General features: G+C 39.8%; 1 protein-coding gene across 2 annotated transcripts in view; it reads left to right on the top strand.

The window, feature by feature from the left end:
* The window catches only part of LOC149086743 (uncharacterized), a 54,782-nt gene that overhangs the window by 15,794 nt on the left and 15,498 nt on the right, over positions 1-23,490 (top strand). For both annotated transcript variants that reach the window (XM_089231097.1, XM_089231096.1), the window contains exons 3-4: positions 6,015-6,372; positions 8,993-9,486. In XM_089231097.1, coding sequence (XP_089087223.1) covers positions 6,015-6,372; positions 8,993-9,486 — 852 coding nt within the window. The remainder of the gene's footprint in view (positions 1-6,014; positions 6,373-8,992; positions 9,487-23,490) is intronic.

Below are 23,490 nucleotides of genomic sequence, written 5' to 3' on the forward strand. Positions count from 1 at the left end.
GTACAAACCGCACTTACCCCCACCCCCTTTTTAAATAGGTCTTCGAATCAGGGATATCAAAAGAGCAACCCGCCCTTCCCCTGGGCTAAGTGATCTTCTAAGGCCCCTACTTAGCTGAAAGTGTCTGCCTACCATTTCACGTGCTTACTCTCGAAAATCATAGTACCGAATTTCATTATCACGAGGCCTCCCTATGCACAAGTTCCTGGGCCATGCCGGGTGCGTCCATGCACAGTGCTTGTTTCTTTCATGGGCAAACGGGGTGTGTGAATACGCCCACATATTTTGAGAACTCACAAAGTTCTGAATTTAAGAGTTTGTTCTCTGTATATTCACTTCCTAAGCTTGTTGAACATTTAAATATAAAATTTAATATTTTGATGAAGATGCAAAGTAAGCAAATTCCACAGCATACTTCGAAATTCACTTTCAAAATTAATTACATTACGTGCTATACAGGGTGTCCCGTAAGGGGACATTCTAGTATTACGTAAACAGATTTTCAGCCATTTTTAACCCCCTCCCCCCGTCATCAAAATTCAGCAAATCCAAAACCCCCCGATGCTGATGTAACACTTGAATGACCCCTAAGTGGTAATTGTGGCCTTTAACTCATCAACCGTCTGTCGTATAGGTACAGTTTCGATTCAAAAAATACCCAAAAGGTGTTCAAAAATTACTCGGTACCAGTTTTGAGAGTGAAAATACAGTGTGTTACAAAATAAAAATAAACTCTAAATTTTTGTACCATCCCCTTGTTTTGTCTAACTTCCAATTAGAAAAGTTGTTGCCCTGTATCTCCTGAGGTCAACAGAAAAAAAAAATCCACGTTTCTGCAATATTCGCTGATATATTTAAATTCAAAATCAAGTAAGAGTTGGGAAAGAAAAGCGTAAACTAACGGATAACGCTCCTTTCCCTTAATTATGCTGCTCTTTCACTACCGTCACTATTCTCCGGTTTTCAAATTCAAATATATCAGCGAATATTGCACTTAGAGACATGGATTTTTCTCCTTGGCCTCGGAGGAAAGAGAGGGTGGCAACTTTCGAATTGAAAGTTAGAGGACAGTCTGTATAAAAATTTAGATTTTTTTTATTTTGTTGCACACTGTATTTTCACTCTTAAAACTGGTGCAGGGTAATTTTTGAACGCCTTTTGAGCATTTTTTGAATTGGAATCATATGTCTATGAAGGATGGTTGATGAGATAAATACTGCATTAGTACTTACAGGACACCCTGTATATTAATAATACCGTCACTGACTATGCCTCAACGAGCGCTATATATTAAAGGGGTACACAAAAATGCATGTTTGTCCAGGGCTCGAACTTATGAGGAGCGGGCCATGCCCATTCGTTAAGACGGCTCTGCTCAGCACCTCTTGGCAATAGAAGAGGACGTGCTGCTGTGTTTCGAATACTATTTAAGCTCATGTGCGGAAAATTCTTCGTCCCTAATAATTACCGTCGGAAAATTCACCGACAACAATTCACAACCACGCAATTCACCGGCGTGACAATTCATCACTATTAAAATTCACCGAAAAGCGATTCATCAATAAAGTATATAATAAGTGTTCATCATTGAGAAAGTGAGTGATCGATCAAGTGAGTCGGGGGAAATGCTGAGTAAATGAGATAATAGGTAAGTGAGCAAGTGAGTGAGTCACTCATATGGTCACTCCTTCATTCGTACGGTCACTCCTTCATTCGTACTGTCACTCCTTCATTCGTACGGTCACTCACTAGCTTATTCTCTAACTCACTAGCTTATTTTCTAACTCACTAGCTTATTTTCTAACTCACTAGCTTATTCTCTAACTCACTAGCTTATTCTCTAACTCACTAGCTCATTCGGCCACTCAGTAGCTTATTCTCTAACTCACCAGCTCATTCGGCCACTCAGTAGCTTATTCTCTAACTCACCAGCTCATTCGGCCACTCACTCGCTCACTCACTTGCTCATTCATTCGGTCACACATTCACTGGTGACGAATTGTTGTCGGTGAATTTTTTTATCAATCAACTACTTGGTGGTTAATTGTTGGCGCTGAATTTTCCGTAAATCGTATATGCCGGTATGATAGAAAACTCGTGCACATCTTTTACACCCGCAAATACGCTAATTCACAAGTGACACAATTTTCTTCTCATTTAAGTCACTTTCATGCAAATGCTACTTATTTATTCAGTTTTGCGGACAAAGCTTCGCATCTGAAATCTTCCTAATCTTCTCTGAAACATAATAATCAGCCAGGAATAAATGAATAAAATATACAATCTTGCAGGTAATGGAATGCTCATCCATGCTTTCAAGAGCAGTTCATTTGCTCTGTTAACATTACTACCCCATTCAATGAAAATAATAATTAGCATTCAGTTCGCATGAAAATGACTGTCCTCCGGCATACTGTAGCCTATAGATGTTCTACTTTTTCCTAACTCACCAAAGTATTTTCTTCAAATCAAGGTCATATACATGTCTTTGTAATATTGTTAACAGAAAGAATTTTGCTTCCAAATTCTGAAGAACAATGTGATAAATTATGAACCATCTTCGCAACATGATAAGACTTACTTTATCTGGGATATTATGAAGGAATTAGCACCGAAGTGCCACCTGTTAACCCTAATTCAGATTCACGACCTTTTCCATCTACTTTGTCCTTACACACGTATATGAAGTACAGCACGCGTTCAATACGCGCAATCAGGGATATGTCAAAGTCAGAAAATAGAATCAAATGTCTGGAAAATAAAGCCCCATATAATACGATGCAATGACACATGCAAGGGTATTTCCGTTGAACGGTAATTCCCTGTAACGCGAAAAAAGTTTAGGAATTCCTTCCTTTTAGTACTTTTTAGGGATTTTATCCTTTTCTTATCGCAGCATAGTCCATATTAAGCCGGAAGTATCAAATCTTGACGCATGGTCCACCCAGGAATGGCCCCAAGTGCCTAGAGCAATTGTTCTCAACCTTTGGGCGAGTGCGAGGCAATTTCATTGGTTTGAAAACGTGTCGCGGGCCACTTAAGTGATGTGGAACTGTGACGCGAGTCACTTGAGTGATCTGGGACTGCACCGCGAGTAACTTGAATAATCTGGGACTGTGCCGCGAGTAACTTGAATAATCTGGAACTGTACCGCAGGTCACTTAAGTGATTTGGAACTATGTCGCGGGTTACTCAAGTGATCATGAATTGTGTCATTGGTTACTCATATACCGTGGGTCCCTTAAGTGATCTGTAAATGCGGCGCTTGGTTTATTGGGATCTACAATGTGCCGCGGGAAACATCAGATGACTCCGAAGGCCACATTTAGCCCTCGAAGTCATCTGATGTGGCCCGCGACAAATTATGAAACCGCTCAAGTTTCCCACGAAAGATTATCAAATCATTCAAGTGGCTCTAGCGGCACATTTCTAGGTAATTAAGCTGCCAACGGCACCTACCCAGATTACTAAAGCAACCCGCCGCACAACCATAGTTCACTCAAGTGGCTCGTGGTGCATTTGCAGATTACTTAAGTGGCTGGCGGTGCGTTTCAGATCACTCAAGTGGCCCCATGGAACGCTTCTTGATCACCTGAATGGCTCGCAGCACACTTACTGATCACTCAATTGGCCCGTGGAATTTTTATAGATCAATTTAGTGGCTCTTGGCACGTTCACCAGATCATTTAAGTGATTTGAAGTGCATCTCCAGATCACTTCAATTGCTCTAGACACATGGTCAGACCATGTGACTGGCTCGAGGCACACTTACAGATAACTCAAGTGGCTCGCGACGCGTTTAAAAACCAATCAAGTGGCCCGCTCAAAACGTTGAGCACCCTTGACATAGAGGGTGCTAACCATAACGAGATCTAGCATTGTGATTTTTAAGAGTATGTGCAAGTGAATTGGTAGACTATTTCCATGTCAGGTAAAAAAGGCGGGGGCATACTCAGGATTTGTGCTTGGGGGGTGGGGGGGGGGACCACATTGATGAATTCGAGGTTTGAAGACATAGGGAATCAATTCCATGAAAAATTTTCAATTATTAACCTCATTAGGCGTTTTGAATCAACGGAAGTAGATTAAAAAATCACCAAAAAAATAATTATTATATTTTAATTTTTTTTTAACAAAAAAAATTTAATTGCTGATCATTTGAGGGAGGGGCGAGGGTGTCCGGCGTACGCCTGTGCAGGTAGGCAGGTAAAGCAGCGGTCATATCCGTGGGAATCGTAATAATGAAATGGTCAGCAATAATGGTCAGAAAAATAAGGGAAGTCTTATTCTGTCGTCAAATAAATAGGGAAGACCTAGGCTAGTTGGCATAGTTTTTATTTTTTGTGATTCTTCTATTTTTTCCTGTAACACTTACAGCAAATGTGACTGATTCTGTGGATATCGGTACTCTTGGCTACAAACTAATGCTGGGAAATATCACTTAAAATGGTATTCCCCATTTCGCCAAATATGTTTAAAATGTTGTTAAAAACTATGTCAACTTACCCCAGATGTCGGAGAAGTTGACATAGAGTGATGGTTAATAGGATCTGAAGAATAAACGTAAGTTGGTAGCTACACTATTTCAATAAAAAAATGCAGAAAGAAAATTATGTGCAAATTAAGCACTGTAACAAGTGAGCTGTTTACAATGACGTATAGTACAGTCGGATCCCGTTACAACGAACTCCAAGAGACCGGACAAATCGCTTTGTTATAAATAAATTTCGTTGCAAAGGAATTCCAGGTTTTGCATTGTTACTACGTTAACTTATCTGGGGGATTAGGAAAGTGTTCGTTAAAACGGGATTCGGTTATAGTACTCTTTTCACGAAGCCTAGTGAAGATTACGATTATTGAATGAAGAAAAATTTCTCGAGGAGTTCGATTTTTAACTTTCAGCACGAATGGTTGTCGGTTACGCATGAAATTGTAGAAATGCTTTGCATTGAAGAATAAAAATGTCATGTTTAAAGCTTCGTGTACACCATTTCGACCAGCACTCAACATTTTGAAGAAGAAAACGAATGTAAAAAGAAAAGCTACAAAAAACCAAATAAAAAATAATAATAACAATAAGGAAGTCCCATAATCATTCACAGCTTCATGTCCACCAAGAGAGATCGCTCTTTCAAACTAGTGGTTGTAATTTTCGCACAGTTTTGCCGCGATTCCACCAAATCGGTAAGTTGGTATATGACACGCGTTCTGTGCCAACGAGACCCTCAGCTAGGATGCTCACTTGCTCCAGAATGGCTCTACACAAGAGGACTGCCTCACTGTTCCACAAAAGTTCCATGAAGCATTTCTCAGCACTTGAATACAAAACGTTATTGACTACTCTACCCATTACAACTGTTAAAAACATCTCAACATGTTCATGGGCTTCACAGAATAAAAAAAAACTTTGAGTGAAAAAAATACTTTCCTGGCAGGAAATGAGGAAACTTACTATCCTGAGAGCTCCTATCACACTGAAATTACTATAGATGATGCAACACCCTTCAGCTGATATGACAGTGGCGATACGAACACTCAGTACTCAGTGATGTAGAAAAGAGAACCTGTATGTCAACTCATACGTGGAGATAGACTTGGAAGTCTGGGGGGGGGGGGGCACGATGGTGATGATGTCAATTCATATACACACATGCACATTAGATCTGCCCACTCCACTTTTGACGCTGGGGGGGGGGGGGCACCTCCGCACCCACCTTGTGTCAACTAGCCCCGGCTGCCCTACTATACGTTCAATTTAGGTACATCGATCTTGCTCCGGTTTTAGTTTCTTATGTGTAATCCGTTAGTCATTTTAATGTTGCTATTGCTTAGGAGCTCTATATAACAAATTTGTTCCAGTTGAAGTGACCATGGGTTCCTACAGGGAATTGGGAAAAACATCAGTTTCACAAGAAGTCCCAGCACATTGATAAAATTAAGTACCGTAACACACACACACCATGCCCATGATAAACTGCGTATTTTAAGTGTGGCCTTTATTTGTTTATTTGCAGCGGCAGCAGCGAACGATGTTCCGTTGTCGATGACGTTCTGCTCCAAGAAAGGAGTAGCCGGACGCTTGTCACCGTGCCACGATTTGGGTTACCACACTCTGCTGACCAGGACCCCGACTCCACCACCCGTTCCGGTGACGACGACTCTTCTGTCGCCCTCCTCATACGCGGCCTCGTCTTGTTCAGCCGCTTCGTCGTCGGCCTGCGGCGACCTGGCAGCGCTGCTCCAGACGGCCGGTCGGTCCTCTTCGTGCTCGTCGCCACGGCCCTTAAGCCGGCCTACCAGTTGGAGTGACATTCCATCGTCCCGTTCCTCGCCTTTTCCGTTCCCACAGGAATCGTCATCGGAATCTTCGAGGTATGTATGACTGTGCCAATGACTTATCGGGAAGAAGTTGACGGGCGAGGATGGAACCAGTAATGCGCTTCTTCCTGCATCCCAACAGCATTAACATTAAGCACTCGCTCTATAATAGCACTATATTTACTTTCTCCATTGAAGAAGATATAAGAGGCCCTCCCTTCATTTCCTTTCTTCCACGCTTATGGCCGTTTTTATTCTCTGAATTTTTTTACTCTCGCTCTTTCTCTCTCGGGATTTCCGGCGATTAACAAGATATTAATTTTCATAATTTCCTGTCAATAATTTTCGCACATTATATATTAATTATTTTTTAATTTCTCGGGATAGCTGTTACCTGCGGCTTCGCTAGCGTGGATTTAGTAATCTGAAAATTCTGCTTTAAGGGGTGTAATTTTGGAAAATCCCTGCTTATATCTACATTGAGTCTCGTACATTACAAATATAAAACTTCATATTTCATATACAGTGGAACTTCGGTTAACGATCCGCCAACGAGCTCGTTATCCGAATAACTCGTTTTCGAATCAGACTTCCCTATACGAAACAATGGAAACCCAGATAATTCGCTCCACAATTGTTCATTCACATAAAAAGGACTATTAAATCGATAATTAAATGCAATAATAATTATACATAATGCAATAAAATACACATATTATAAATAACGCCATAAATAAACATACAAATACGATAATGTTTTCAAATTAACTTACTCTAAACGACGAAAGAAAGAGGAGGACTATCGTTTAGGACGATTTACAGACTCGTTGTTTGCAAACGTATTCTTTTTGCGTGACTTCCAAAAAGAACCTTATCCAATGGCACTTGCTTTTGCCTCTTTTTTAGGATTTCTGGAAAATGGTAAATTGCAGTGTTCGTTGGACAGATTGCACATTGCTACAGCTAAATTTGGGTGGTTCTTTTCTACAGAGTTTTGCACAGATTCCCACATTCTATACACATCTCTATAATCTCATTTTATGTGAGGGACTCCTCCTTACTTCTCGCTTCCTCAGACGAGATACCGTTCATGAACACTTGCTGGTGCGTGCAAAAGAGATCCATAACTTCATCCATCGTCAACTTCTAGACATTTTTCACCACTAGTTCTTGAATACCATCCTCATGAACCTCCAGTCCATGGTCTTCCCCCAAGCACAAAATCTCTTCGACAAGTGGTGGCTCTGGTTAATGAGTTAGCCCCCTCAAAGTCATGTTCAATAATGCAATCAGCCCACAGTTTTTTTCCAAGCAGAATTTAAAAAAGTGTGCACATACACATCACTGCTATACTACATGTAGTTTCGTATCGTAAATATTTACACTCGCACGTGTGTTAATTCTCCAACTGAGAGGCACGCTTACCGGAACAGCCGTAGAGAATATTACCCGAAATTCTATAACACGTGTGTGGACGAAAACAAAAACCATCAGCTCAGTTGTGATAACGTGAAAATAAATAAAAAAGCGCAAGTTTTGCTCGTTATGCGAATTGCTCGTTAACCGAAGTTCCACTGTACCATATTTATTACCATACCATTCATAGACCTACATCTATGCAGGATGAATCCGACCTATTCTTCCAAACGAAAGAGGGTGATAGACGAGCCCAAGTGGATCATGAAACACCCCACCAACCCTGTCCTATCTCAAACCGTTTTCGAGTTATGGTTGATAATCAATTATGGAAAAAAGAAAATGCTTCAAGTCTGAAGAAACCAGAATTTGTAAAGTTTTTGAAAGACTTATACTCAAACTAAGCGCGCGTTTGGAAAAGCAGAAAAAATGCTATAAGAGGTGGCACCAATTTCATCGAAATATTTGGTTTTAATGGCGAGCTACATGCGCTGAAAGATTAGCAAAATTCAAAATCGAAATGCCGCCAAAATTTTTAATAATCACCAGTTCTGCAAACACCCTTCTAGCTATAATCGTTCAAATTTTCCAAAAACTAGTCCGTTCCTTAGCTTCCAAAAGAGCCTGCAATAAACTATATCGGTTCTCTGATTAAGGAGAAATTTAGTCTTTTGTTTGCAATATATACATCACTGAAATCAGCTTTTGTCGAAGTAGATATTCGACAAAAATTCAATTGACGGTTACAAATTTTGGCGACAATTTGATTTTGCACAAAAGAATCCTATAAAGTGACACTACCTCTATTAAACATAGATTCAAGTCTATATTTACCAGATCTTCTATTATCAGTGTTTCCAAAGTGGGCAACATCGCCCCCTGGTAGGCGATGGAACGGTCTGTGGGGAGGGTAGAAGCTATGGATTTAACATAGGGCCCTATGGGTTTACTTGAGTGGGGGCGATGAGAGAAAAAGTTGCTGATGAAGGGGGCGATGGAATGAAAAGTTTGGAAAGCTATGTTCTGTATACTTTTATCACGAACTTTACCACATATCAATAACATACACACCATACCAGGTTACTTTTACTTCAATATCATTGAAGTTAATAAAAAGGAAAAACGAAATTTAAATTTTTTGATTTAAATCAATGATTTTTTTAAATTAGCGCACCCTGATTTATTGCTATCAAATTGTAACAGGCTTCTGGCCTCACAATATTAATTTGACTTAATAATTTATTCTGTAATATTACAGGGCACCATCCGTGGGTCGAGGGCCATCCATCCCTTATACGGATCGCTTGATCACAACCTTCAAAGGCAAGAAAGTAGCCAGAAGCTGCTGTCACTTCGATCGGCTCACCGATGATCTCATTCTAAAGATTTTCAGTTACCTGAGCAGCAACCAGCTGTGCGTGTCCGCGAGGGTCTGCAGGCGGTGGTATTTCTTGGCCTGGGAACCTCAGCTCTGGTCTTCGATCACGCTCAGCGGGGAAAGAATCCACGTTGACAAAGGACTAAAGACTCTTTTCCGACTTTTGTGCCGGGATTCGCCGACCGTGTGCCTAGCAGTCGAGAGGATATCTCTTAACGGCTGCCGGAGGCTCACGGACAAGGGACTGTCCACGGTCGCCATCAGGTGTCCGGAACTTAAAACACTCGAACTCAAGGGATGCGTCAGTGTCACTAATAACGGCGTGTCTGATGTTGTGTCGAGGTGCCATAATCTAGCACGGCTGGATGCTACTGGTGAGTACGAGAACTAAAAAATACAGTATTATAATTTTTATTTTATTGAATGAAGTTTGGAATACAATTGATTCGAATCAACTGTAGTTTGAATTTGAGACTGGTTGTTTTAACAGGACAATGGAATTTTCTCAGAGATATCAATCTGTGTGTGTGTTGTCAAAAAAGTAATCATATTCACTAATGAGTTGTTCCCTCAGAAAGTTTTTTTTAAACCGAGTACAACTCAGGTGTATCGCCATGAGTGTGCCGACTACCTAGTGAGTTGTGCCGACCCTTAGAAAGCTGCTGTTATACTGTAGTCTCATTGGCGTACGCAAAGGAGGGGGGCGTCTAACCCCTCCTTGAGCCAAGATTATAGTGTTATTTTGCAGGGAAAAAAGTAACCCCCTCTGAAGGGGAAAAAATTTGAAAACCCCCTCGAGAAAATTCTGCGTATTCCTATGCATGCTCAATCGATGGCCAGCAAGCCAAATGTGGTCATCAGAGTCATTCGAAGTGGCCCGCGACCTGAAATTCAATTTTGTAAAAATTAACAAAGTGGCACTTATAAGTGGCCCGCTGTGCATCAAAGTGTCGTTGCAAAAAGTGCAAGGATTTTCTGGATTGAATTTATATGATATGTCACTCCGAGAAACAATTTTAAATTGATTAAAGCACATTCTGGGGATCCTTCTGCTTATGGGGGAGTTACTCTCATACTCTAAGCGTCTAATACTTTGTAAATTTATTCACCATTAAAAAAATGGTGCGTTTCTTAGTTACTTTTGTCCTTAACCCCTATGAACGGGTAAAAATAAAATTTTTATTAGTAAAAAATACAGTATATATAATTATTATACAACATAGAAGAAACACTGAACTGGAACATCTGCTGCCACCTATCAAATAAAAAATACATATGTTGTGATTCTTCGATTGAAATTTGTGACTGGTTTTTGATCAATATGCCGCATAAAAAAAATCAATATGATATGATATAAATAAATATTTTATAAGCAATGATATTAGTTAAATTGTCAGTTTCCCTTCAAAATTTTAACAGTTGCTGCTTGCGTGCGATAGTAAAATGTAACATTAGTAAAATGAGCAGAAGATAGGCCTTCTCGGCTTTTTTAATTGTAATCGAAAGGGATGTATTCTTTGTGATTACAATTTCAAAAAGCCAAGATGGGCTACGTTCTACGCACAGAAACAACGACTGTTAAAATTTTGAAGCAAACTTGGCAATTTATATTGCTGAAACGAGACGAATATTACCGCACGGGGACTCATAGCCTCCATATCCTTCAGTAGGGCCCCCCTAGGCTGAGTTCTTTGTCGGGCCCCAGGTTACACTGTTCACAGGCCCCTTTTTTTATAGTGTCATAAACAAAATATGACGAGAAGTTATACTGCTCTGGGCCCCGGGCTGGAGCTCTGTAAGCCCCAATCCCCCCCCCCTCCCCCCATGTGCGGGGACCTCTGTTGCATAGGCACTTCCACAATAAGATCTTGCACAATGATTTATGACAGTAAATATGCATATTAAGAGGTGGTGCCTGGCCCGCTTTTTTTGCCCTAGGGATTATGATGCTTTTGAGACAGCAGTAGGAACTCTTTTTTGGATAAATATTCAAAAATTTGAGATGCGTAGAACAGCCTTACTACTATCAAGGGTTCCGCGGAACAGCCATATAACTATCAAGGGTTCCGCGGAACAGCCATATAACTATCAAGGGTTCCGCGGAACAGCCATATAACTATCAAGGGTTCCGCGGAACAGCCATATAACTATCAAGGGTTCCGCGGAACAGCCATATAACTATCAAGGGTTCCACGAGAAACTTCACGTTGGAAACCCCTGGTCTAAGATAGTGGTTCTCAACTTTTAAAAGCCCACGGACCGGTTCAATTGGTTTTTGTAAGTGAACGGCTCGATCATAACTCATGACTTAACGGGAAAAATAATAAATACTATATAGAGAGCGGGGAGATTAGCAAATTTCGCCGGCAATTGGTGACATTTGTGGCGAGCATTGGCGGTGTCCGTATTTATTATAAAATATTGTCATCCTGACTGTAGTGAAATAAAAACTTCATGATGCATCTAATTAAGCTATTTTTCATATATCAAAGGTCTTGAAAAACTTTATTGTAATGATTGTTTGTCAGATTCCGAAACTTAAAGAAATGAGGAGCTTGCGCGCACATTAGTTACATATGTTTAAAACAGATGGCATGACTGTACCACAACAAAGGACATTAATTGTTTTCCCAACCAAAATAGAACCACTTTTAACATTTTTTTCTTCAAGGGGATGCATTTGAATGGAGGGTATAGTTGTGAAGGAATCAGACACCGAGAGTTGTTCGCCTATTTTGTTTATTTTTGAATGGAAGAACCCCAGTGTCGTGTTAACGCATGTGCTTAATCAGAAAAAGCATGAAGGGGAGGGGTCCTTGAGTGCATTTGATAAACTCTATTCTAATAAGAATTGTGCTATGGTTTTGAAAGTATGTAATTTGGTACGTTAGAGCATTTTTAGCCAGGTTTAAGTAGAACCGAAGTTGCCCGGGGCCCATAATGCTGGTGAGCGTGCGCGACATTAGCTGTTTCTAAGCCAAAATATAGAGTTTTCAAGAGCAGTCGCGATATCCCGGTTCGATGTGCCAACCGGTTTGGGAGGGCCAACTAATTGTGTAGAATCTTGGAATCGTCTTATATGTTACGGGACACATACCAATGTTTTTCTAGTATTATCCGGGTCTTGCGAGGGGCGATAATCTCCGTCACCCACTTATGAATCCACATGTGTTTCTCAGAAGTGATATTCTAGCCGTGCTATTCCGCACACTGTCTTCTCAAATTAATGGAACCTACAGGACAGTGGCTGGAATAGCAGATTTCGAGTAGGCTGGTTTATATTCACTCTAGAAAAATACGGGATATTGGGATTTCAAAAACGGGAATATACGGGACATCACCCGTCATCGCTAAATATGATGGCAAACGTAAGCAAAGCTGCCAACTATTGCAAAAAATGACTGAAAAATCGCCAGTGACGGAATATAAATCACTGTTGGAAATTGCAGTGAAAAAATTAATTATACGAAATAAAACTCTCAAAACATGATAAATATGGGTTGCTGAAGTGCTCTGGAACTGTGCCGCTGAGATGAAAAAATATTCCAAGTGTCATATAAGTGATCTGGAACTGTCCTGTGGGTCACTTAAATCACCTTCAACTGTGCCGTGGGTCACTTAAATCACCTTCAACTGTGCCGCGGGTAAATAATAACACTAAAGTAATCTGAAAATGCTCCGCGGATAGCGAAAGTACTCTGGAATTGCATCGCGGTAATACGTAAATATGGCATGGGTCACTTAAGTGATCCGGACTTGTGCCATGGGGTCCCTCAAGGGATCTTGATATGTGCCATGGTGATCTGGAAATATGCCGCGTTTTAATCAAATGATCTGGGAATGTGCTGCGGGTCGCTTAAGTTATCTGTGTGGACATTATTTCGCTAATTTCATTTTCACAAAAATGGGTTTCAGGTCGCGGGCCACATCAGATGACTCGGAGGGTCAAGTTTTATCCCGCGTGCCATGGGCTGAGCATGTATGCGCTACTACATCCGAGCGAAATGTCTCGATCAAAAACATATTCTCCATCCGTAGTCACTGATCCTAAACGAATATATCGATGAACTAATGGCATTCTCTCCCCCATTCGTAATAAACTCACTTCTCTATCAGATCATAATTCGACGCAGTTAAAGAGGGCCACGATAATATCCTCGAATATCATTTCTTATTGCAATTCTGTTTCTTTTATTTTTGTTATTGTTATTCACGCAGCGATATCAGTTCACGTAGCGTTTAAATGCGCTCCCCACCAGGAGGTGTGCCCATAAACTGCCGTATCCACAAGCCTTATGGTATGCAGCAGCATGATCATTGGGAACAGAAGAAATGAGAAAGAGATTGCAGTAACAGATTGAGACCTTCCCCTACATGTTATACTGTATATATTTTGCCCGTAAAAGAAAAATTGTTCCAACCAGCAGTGGTTGAATTAAATGTTGAGAAGCGAGCGGTTCAGAGTGTAATATGGGGAATTCTTTTTCCGTCAGCAATAATTATACGGCTGATGTGGTTTTATGAGGCGAATTCTTTCCGTACGTGTAGGAATGTCGAGAGATGGGTCTCGCTCTTGGCGTTCCCTACCCTTCATATTTTTAAGCCTTAGGGCCTGATATGAAGGGAAAGACACAAAACAGAAGATAAATAAATGGAGAATGGAAGACACGAGATGGTGTGTGTGTGTGTGTGTGTGTGTGTGTGTGTGTGTGTGTGTGTTGCCATTGGCAGTGCTCTGTATGGTCGATGACAAATTTGAAATGGCATGAGTATTTAGGTTGGCGTCATACCTCGTGAAAATAAATAAATAAAGCCAAAGCTTGAGATCAAAACGTAGACAAGCTTTTGTATGAATGAATTTGTGTGAATTAACGAATAAATTTAAAAAAAAGAGATATATATGATTTCTCTACTTCAATTATATATATATATATATATATATATATATATATATGCAGTACACTACAAAGTCCATTATAACGAGTATGGCTTATAACGAAAATCCCGATATAACGAGTGATTTGCAGGCGATTGTCAAGGACTTTATGTTACGAAAAATATCTGCATATAACGAGAAGTCCGTTATAACGACAATCTCTCCCGTGATGGTGAGCTGTCGTTATATATATATATAATGGACTTCTACTGTATTCATAATTAGATACATTCCAAACAAGTGATTTTCTTTTAAATTTAAGATTTTGAGATCTGAATAGCATTCTCTGTTGGACTTCGAATACATTTCATACATGTCTATGATGCTTGAGTTAAAAAAGAAATTAATCTTATCTATGACTCCTAAAAAAATTTCATATTTGTGTGTGATCAGAGGCGCACGCAGGAGGTTGCTCAGGGGACTCGTGCCCTTCCCCACTCCCGGTCGACAAAAAATTAGAAGAAAATGTAGTATTTCGGTTAAAAAATTGCAATAATGAAAGAAAATGCCCTTTGTATGCTATATTAACCAATAATAATAACGGGATCATCACATATTCCCAAGGGATCAGCACGACCCGTCCAGGGAATTTGTTAGTGTTAGTAAACATCCATGCCTGAACCGGGAAGTATGTAATTTAAATGCTTTTTGAAGTATGGTAACTTAAAATTTCTCGGGAAAAAAATTTTTGTGCGCCCCTCAAAAGTTCGTTCCTGCCCTGCGTATGCCCCTGTCTATGATGCCTAAATTTCAACAACAACAAAAAAAGAATTCACACCTTTCTACTATAGTTGTGTAGCCACACATTTTGCACCTTATTTCACTTGAATGATTCACATCTCGAAAATTTCACAGATCTCTGAGGCTTCATTAATTATCCACCCCATCTTCCTTTTTACTTTATTTTCACCTGTGTATGCTGCTACCCTTTCTCTCTTAGAATATCCCAGGCCTGTAAGGAGGCAGGGCTATGTCCCCTCGATCGAAAACCACTGCTCTATCACACGGCTCTTTCGTGAAAAGTTTGTCACAAGCATTTTCAATTATTGCATTGCATAAACCGGAAACTACGCAAATTCTTTCAAATTCAAATTTAATTCGCCTACACAAGTACATGAACTGCTATCTGCTAATAGTGTTGCATGGATATATACATGCATGGATGTAGGTGGGATAAGGGAGAAAAGATCAGTCCTGATTATAGATATTTTGAAATGTGTGTGACAATGCGTTGTGAAATTGTCTTTACCAATATAAATGTGCATGTACTGCTCATAACGCAATAGCGTGAAGTGAAACTAAATAGTTAAGTGTGACAACAGAAAATGTCTGTACGAGTATCGGAAAAGAGAGGGGGGTTTGTGACCGCACATATCCACGTCAGTCTACTTCTGCAATTAAATGCTTCATCACGGGGTTCATTCTGTGTTCGAGCTGGATCATCAATTAAGAAGTGTTTTTTTCTTGAATAGGAATGATCGAGATGGGCTATACTATACGTAGTTACGGAGGACGTTGACTTTTTTGCCGCAAATTTGAATTTCTGGTATATTCTGAAGGGGGGGGGGGGCCATAGGCGAAAATCAGGTGGAAGGGGAGCCACAAGTGCTGAAGGGGACCACAGAGAGTTATGAAGAAATAAAGCTTTCGAGTGAAATATAGTGAAAAATATCACTTCTCTTCAGAATCCAGCAAAGCTGTCCATAGAACCAGGCCCATCTGAACCGATTGGGCTCAGGTGGGCATGACCCGGAATCTCATATCCATAGTGGGCCTACAGAAAAAAAATCTGTTACAATGATTTTCAATTGTAAATACTATAGGTACGCTGCCACTTCCAGCTAAAAGTAACAGCTTCCAGCTGATGTTCCAGTCCTCTTTCCTGAGGCACCAGAGCATCACTTTTCTTGGGAACCCATGATGTTAAGAGAAAACTCTCTCTGCCATGCATAAAACCCCCACAAGAAAGAAGCTCACCAAACTCTAGCCCAGGATAGGAATGGACCCCAGGGGGGGGAGCTTTGCTCCCAGGCTTGGGAGCAATGCCGCCCCCCCCCCGTTCCCCCAGCGTCAAAGTTAAAGCCGACTGATCTAATGTATTTGCGTATATATATATATATATATGAATTGACATCATAATCATCCCCCCACCAGACTTTCAAGTATATTTTAACCTATGCCCAGTGTGATAGTCGGGAGTGTAGTGTGTTGTGAGAGTCGTTATTGTGTAGCTTGAATTCCCATATTTTACAGACATAAAGTCTTTTTCTTCACATAATTCTGTTCTTCGGAGCTTTGATTGCCCCCCCCCCCCCACCTAGTTTTCAATTCGATAAGTATAAAGGGTTTCGCTCTTGGATGAGAGTAGGATGCCCTGGATAAGACGGGAAGGGGAGGGGCACAAAAATAACATATGTTCCAAAGGGAGGTCATGGGCAACTGCTACTAATGCTCAACCGTACATGCACCTCATACACATTCCTTTGCGGAATTTCTAATGAAACGGTACATGCCAGAACGTGTTGTGTGTGCATATGCGTGTCCCTAATGTATTTATGTTGTTACAGTTGTGCTTCTTTTGTGTTCTTGCCGTGCTGTCATCTGTCTTAAATATTTGGAACTGAAGATGGTAAATTCCTGAATTTCTTATGTTATGTAAGTAGCCTGTTCAAGGTCTGCCTGCTCTCTGCGGAGTGACTGTTTCAAGTGGGAGTTGAAAAACCCGCAGAAAACCAGCTTCAGCCGACCACCACTCTTCCGCCAACGGGGTTCGAACATGGATCCTCATGGTGAGAATTCAGCACGATGCCCGGGGCTATAGGCAGAAAAAGGGTTGGGGGAATACTGCGTTACTTACTACCGTAACACACTACGCAATATGTCTGAAACTTAATGGAGATCTTTGTTAAATACGAAACTGACTCGTGGGCTTACCAAGATCTTCAGGAGTCGCTCGTTTTCATGTATTCATTGAACTCGACATCAATACCTATGGAAACACCTACATGCAGTTGAACTTTTCGCCACTCCAATTCGTAAACTGAGTGTTTAGTATGGTATTGGGCAGTTAGAAAATTAAACTTATGTCATGTTCTGTTAAGTCTGGCGGAGGAAAAGAGAAATTTTTAAAATTATGTAACCTCAGATAATACATTTTGTTTTAGTAAACGTAATCTATAGTTGAAATTATATACAGGGTGTCCTGTAATTGCTAATGCGATCTTTTTCTCATAAACCGTCCGTCGTAGAGGTAGTTTCAATTTAAAAAAAATGCTCATAAAAGGCATCCAAAAATTACCCTGCACCAGCTTCAAGAGTGAAAATACTGTGTGCCGTAAAATATAAATCTAAATTTTTATACGGCCCCACTGACCTCTGACTGCCAGTTGGAACGTCGTTGCCGTTGTTGAACAACCGAAACTAACGGACACAACGCTCCATTCCCTTATTTATACTGTCCTTCCCAAATTTTCTCCGATTTTTTTAAATTCAAATATCTCAGCGAATATTGCACTTAGAAACACTATTTTTTTTTACTGGGCTCAGAAGAGACAGGGCAACAACTTTCTAATTGGAAGTTAGAGGATAACGGGACCGTATAAAAATTTATATATTTTTTTTATTTTTGTTACACACTGTATTTTCACTCTGTCAAAACTAGTGCAGGGTAATTTTTTAACACCTTTTGAATATTTTTTTAAATTAAAACTATACCTGTACGACGGACGGTTGATCAGCTAAAGACCGCAACCAGCACTTACGGGACACCCTGTATAGCACAATTATGTGTAATTAATTTTGAAAGTGAATTTCGAAGTATGCTGAGGCATTTGCTTACTTTAGCATCTCTTCTTCAGAATATTCAATTTTATATTAAAATGTTCAAGAAAAAAATGGACACCCCGTATATAGTTACACATTCTTCACAGTACAAGAATACTGTATGAGGCACCGATCACCAAAAACGCGCAACGGCATTAGAAATCGTGAAAAAGAATCGGTAAGGGGAGGACAAACGCATATATATATGGATTCCACTCGAAGTGTTTTCTCCTTCACTTTCTTGTGTTTCTCCTCTGCGATACAATTAAAATATCTCTGAGCTCTTGGGCTACTGAATTTTAATAGAAATCAGAAGTTAATGCATTCATTTCATAACCATTAGACAGCATTCTGGACAGGTTCTTCAGACGGTACCTAACTCAGGAATCCGGTTTGCACGCTATTGAATTTGACCCCCGAGAACCGCACAGTTTTTCTTCGGTATTAAGAAAAATAAAAGAAAAAGAGAGCCAATATATATACGGGAACGCCGCGGCAACCATTCGTTCATTAATATTCCTTTTTTTTTGCCCCATACATTTCTTTTATTTCTTGTATATCTTTGGTGACAGAAGAGGAAAGGAAAAAATAAAAATGTGTGTCCATAAATCTAAGAAAATATCAAAATACACCGTTGAAGTGTTAATATATTTTCATAAACATTGACACTGAATAGCTATGTGACTTTTCAATCAACGTAGCTTTTAATTAATTCGAGCCAACAATTAAGAAACAAAAGTCACGGTTAAGATAACCAGTTATGCTTATGTAATTAAATAAATTAGTTATGTTTATGCATATAAGTACAGTAGAATCCGGACTATCCAGCCTAATGTGGCGGGAGGGCGGGCCGGGTAACAGAAAAGCCGGATAAGTCGGAGTTGTATAGATGCTCACTTCCTACCCCCTCCCCCCACCATAAAAAATACCATTTTAATACAAAAAACCACTCCTATTCATATTTTGTGACCTCTTGGTACAAGTCGGTACTTTATACATAAATGTAATATCTTTATACATAAATGTATATTTTACTGCCAAAGCCCAAAGATGAGCACTTCGCGATTTGGCCACCACAGTTGACCCAGCCAATGTTCGAAAGTCAGGCATTCACCATGCTTTGGCCGGCCAACATATATCGATCCCTTTATAGACCTAAAAATCCATCTCTAGGAACCGGGATCATCGTCACGTTGGAGTATTTTTTGTGATAATACGGTCATTTATAATTATCCACAATTGGTGCACTGCACCCAAAGCCCCATCTTCGCTTCGCTTCGAGCCGTTTGTTGGCAACAAACTTATAAGCGCAGTTTGGCGACAGCTCCGATAATTTGGTGACGGAGAGACAAGGCTGGATAGTCGAGATTCTACTGTACATCATTGTACTGGAATAGATAAGAATAGATTTGATGGAATTATTTGAAGATAAGAAAAGTTGATAATTTCTCTCTCATATAGGAATGATCGAATAATAATTCCAGTAGGAAGGTTAGACACAGGTATAATCACAGATTTGCGGAAAAAAACTAAACCTCGTTGTACCGAGAAGGTGTTACATCGGAAGTGTCTGTTGGACCCTCCGACATTACTTTTGTCTCACCCCCCCCCCCCCCCAACATATTGACTTTCTATTACATAGCGTACTTTTAAGTGAAAAAAATGGTAAGGAAAAGTGTGATTACGTTCATAATTCAGCAGAACCACGAATAAATTATCATAATCATCATCCAGGATCATCTCAACACATGGGGCCCATTCGGGCACATTCCAGGGCCCTCATGTCCATAAGGGCCTCACATGATGAGATATGTGTGGTTCAGTGATTTTTGAGAAACAGTAGTAAATATGCGAGATTTTACTTAGAGATAAATACGGAGCTTCCAGAAGATCGTTTTGCCCAGGAGTCGATGGTATTGATGTGGCCCTGAATAAAGCCAGGACCAAGAGGAAATTGGTCCTCTTGGTCCGTGAAATTAGCTCACTAACCCAAGAGTTCGAAGATCGCGGCCTTATTTTTAAAAAAATCTTCTGCTTCACTGTCAATTTATTGAAAAAAAAAAATCAATTATTAAGAAGGATCTCATTGTTGGATGAAGTTAAGGTGTCCATGGTTAAGGCCGGTATTACACTATAAAAGTTTGATAAAAATCCCTTTTATAAAACTCAAAAAATTCAACAAATAAAGCTCATAGGTTACATTCGAGCAAATGCAATGGTTGAATTTTTCAAGTTTAATAAAAGGAATTTTAGAAAACTTTTTAATGTAATACCGGCTTAAGACAAAGAGCCACGAGAAGAAAATATGTTTCCAGGGCTCCCACTCGTCCTACTTTTCCTACTTTTTGGTAAAATGTCCTACTTTCTAGTTTCTGTCCTACTTTTCCTACTCTTTTACCAAAAGCAATCAAAAGAATTCGTATAATTGATTTCAATTGAGGAGGGAATCATCGATATAATGCCAAATAACATAAATGTAGCCGATTGCAATTAATAATTCTTCCAAAACAGAAATTGTACCGTTTTTAAAGTTATTTTGGGACGGGGGTGGGGTGTATATGGACCATTTGACGGTTCATTAATTTTTCATTTGCTTAGTTTGAGAGTTCAAGTAGAGTTAGTGATTAGAAACTTCTGCCTGGTTGAAAAAAAAATATATATTGAATTTACTACTTTTGTCATGGTCTTGGACACAGTAACATTCATCATTCAAACTTATGGTGCACATTTTGTGCATATGTGACACGACAGTTTGCATAACAAAGCAGTTGGGTACATAGGCCTATTCAGGTTTTGTGACTCTGATGATACCCAGTAACATTCAATTGTCTTCTGTATTTTTAGGGCATGCAGAGGCACCAACAATATTTACAATGCTCAGCAAAGTGCTAGAAATGAAAGTGCTTCATTTGTCAAAAACGATTTCACTGGCGTTGAGCGCTAAATTTTAAACAGATTCGTTTAAAAAAGGGATAGACAACTCAGTAAAATCATCTGGGCCACCTTGACTTATTTATATCGAACCTTGTAGTTTACACATTTTGCACTATGCTTTTGAAAGTAACCTTCCCTTGTCCTACTCTTTCTAATTTTTTGAGCAGGGGCCCTAGTTTCTCTCGAAGGGTTCACAGATGAATAAAGGTAAAGAAACGCTGCTCTGGAGAGCCTAGTTGGCCTTCCCACTTAACTATAAGGAGCCACGTTACATTACTACAACATTATACTAATGCAATGACTCTAAAGGTGTGCCATGCAACCTAGGGTGGCGTAGGATGTCAGAAATGCCGTGGTATATTTTAGTGTAAAATAAGACTAATAATAATGAGTTTGGACAGAAGTGTTTCGAGGAGAGCCAACTCTAGTCCTCAAGAGAATGTAAAACGCAGAATCCCTGTATTTTGACAGGATCACTGAAAATTGGAAAGGTTACTACTTTTGTTCCTGATTGCTATGTAATAACCCATTCACGATATTAAATTCTCAGAGAAAATTTGCGTTAAAATATACATATATTTTTCTGAAGTTATGACTGATTATGCCTCATCATGGTAATGCAACAGTACGATAACCCATTGAAATCACGGAGAGAGGGATCATTATTCTCGGTCATAATGTCTTATTCGCATCTGCATTTGAGTGATGTGTAGAGGAAATCCATTACATCATCATCTACTCGTTAATCCCGATGACATCGTCAAAAATTACATGCAGAAATTTTTATTTTCTCTCGCATCTTGGCTTGATCTCGTGTAGTTACTTCTACAAGCCTTAATTATAATTTAAAAAAAAGAGAAGAAGAAATCTCTTATAAGCCAGAAATTGCACACCGATATCATGCAGACACAAGTGAAAGATCAAGCTTCGATCCCCACAAGGATACCCTCATTAGATGGCTTCACTCCCCATTTTCCTTTAACCTTTATTATTCCTCGAATGGGCAATTAAGGGTAGGGTGTGCACTGAATTTTTTTTTTTTTTTTTTTTGTGAATCCTCCTCCAACTATTATGTTGTCAGGACATCTACGCGAGTGCCCCGCACCCATGAGCCCGAGGGCTCTTAACTCTATATACATATATGAAGAATCAAGTCCGTTTTTGAATTCATTTCTACCGCCCTCGCATACATACATACGTATAGATAGTGCAGTTGGGCTAGACTCTATTATTAATGGTCTCAACTTGGATCTCTGCAACCCACCAAAAAAAAACCTTTAATTATATGTTCCAGTCGCGATCGTTTTTCGTGACGATAACTTAAATATTCAGCAACGGCTGCGAAATTTAGGCTAGGCTTTTTCGTTGTTCTTCAAGTGAATATATTTACAGTACACATGGCGTTCATGTGTAGAGGAGATTGATACCTTGGAACATAATTTTTCAAACTTTTTTTCTTTCCAAAAGTCAGTTTTTACCGCAAAAAATTTCTCTAAATTCATTTTTAGTACGTGTATGATGGTGTATGAGACATCGGGTGATATTCAAATTACCTTTCTGTTCTATATGATATACTATAACCATAAGTCTTATGGTTATAGTATAAATCCATATCTGGCATAAGATCTGGATTTAAAAGAGGGCTAAAATGTTCAAAGGTACAACATTGGGTCTTGTACCTCAAAACAGGAAAAATTACGAAGACAAAAAAATATACAAATACAACGCCACAACAGGCAAATTGCCCAACGAGGTGGCTGACTTAAGAACATCATGGATCCCCGAGCCCTACCAACTACTGCTACACCACACATGCACCCCCCCCCCCCCCCGCGGAACCCCCCAATGAACCCCCAACGAATCGGTACATGCGAGAATGTGCGTGTACGTGTAGTGCAACCTGACGTAAAGTTTGTTCCTGTGTAATGCTTGTTATGTGTAGTACTGTCATCTGCCCCCAGTTTTTCTAACTATGAGTGAAGTGTTATGGTTGAATGATTTACCGTTGTAGGACTGTTGCTCTCTGTGGCGAGACTTTTTAACGGGGAGATCGGCTCGCATTTGCGCCTTGAAGTTGGGAACCACAGAAAACCAACTTCAGCCGACCACCACTGTGGGGTTCGAACCCGGATCCTCGCATCACGAGTCCGGCACTATAACCACTCGACCACCACAGCGGCGGGAATTACTGGGAAAAGTAATTCCCGCACACTCACGCACATTCCCGCATGTACCGATTCGTTGGGGGGTTCCACGGGGGGGGGGGTGCATGTGTGGTGTAGCAGTAGTAGGTAGGGGCTCGAGGATCCATGATGTTCTTAAGTCAGCCACCTTGTTGGGCAATTTGCCTGTTGTGGCGTTGTATTTGTATTTGTATAAAATAATATAATAAATATTCACACACGCGCGCGCAATATTTTTTTTTTCAATTTAAATTTATTGATTAAGTTCTTACAAAAATACAAAATGATTTAAAAAAATCAGCCAAGGGAACAAGAGACCCATACTGGTTGACACATTGCAAATTTATAATGAATACAATAAACAAAAATTTAATTTATGAACAAAATAACAAACAAATAAAAAAAGACAATTATTTTTAATATGAATTTTATATTAAAATATCAAAATAAGGGCACAAATATGATTATTAATATATATATGTACACAAAAATAGTAACAATGG

This window comes from Pholcus phalangioides, unplaced genomic scaffold, assembly GCF_987345545.1.
Source record: "Pholcus phalangioides strain wild (caught in Gottingen) unplaced genomic scaffold, Ppha-v1.0 ptg000004l_1, whole genome shotgun sequence".
Taxonomy (NCBI): Eukaryota; Metazoa; Arthropoda; class Arachnida; order Araneae; family Pholcidae; genus Pholcus; species Pholcus phalangioides.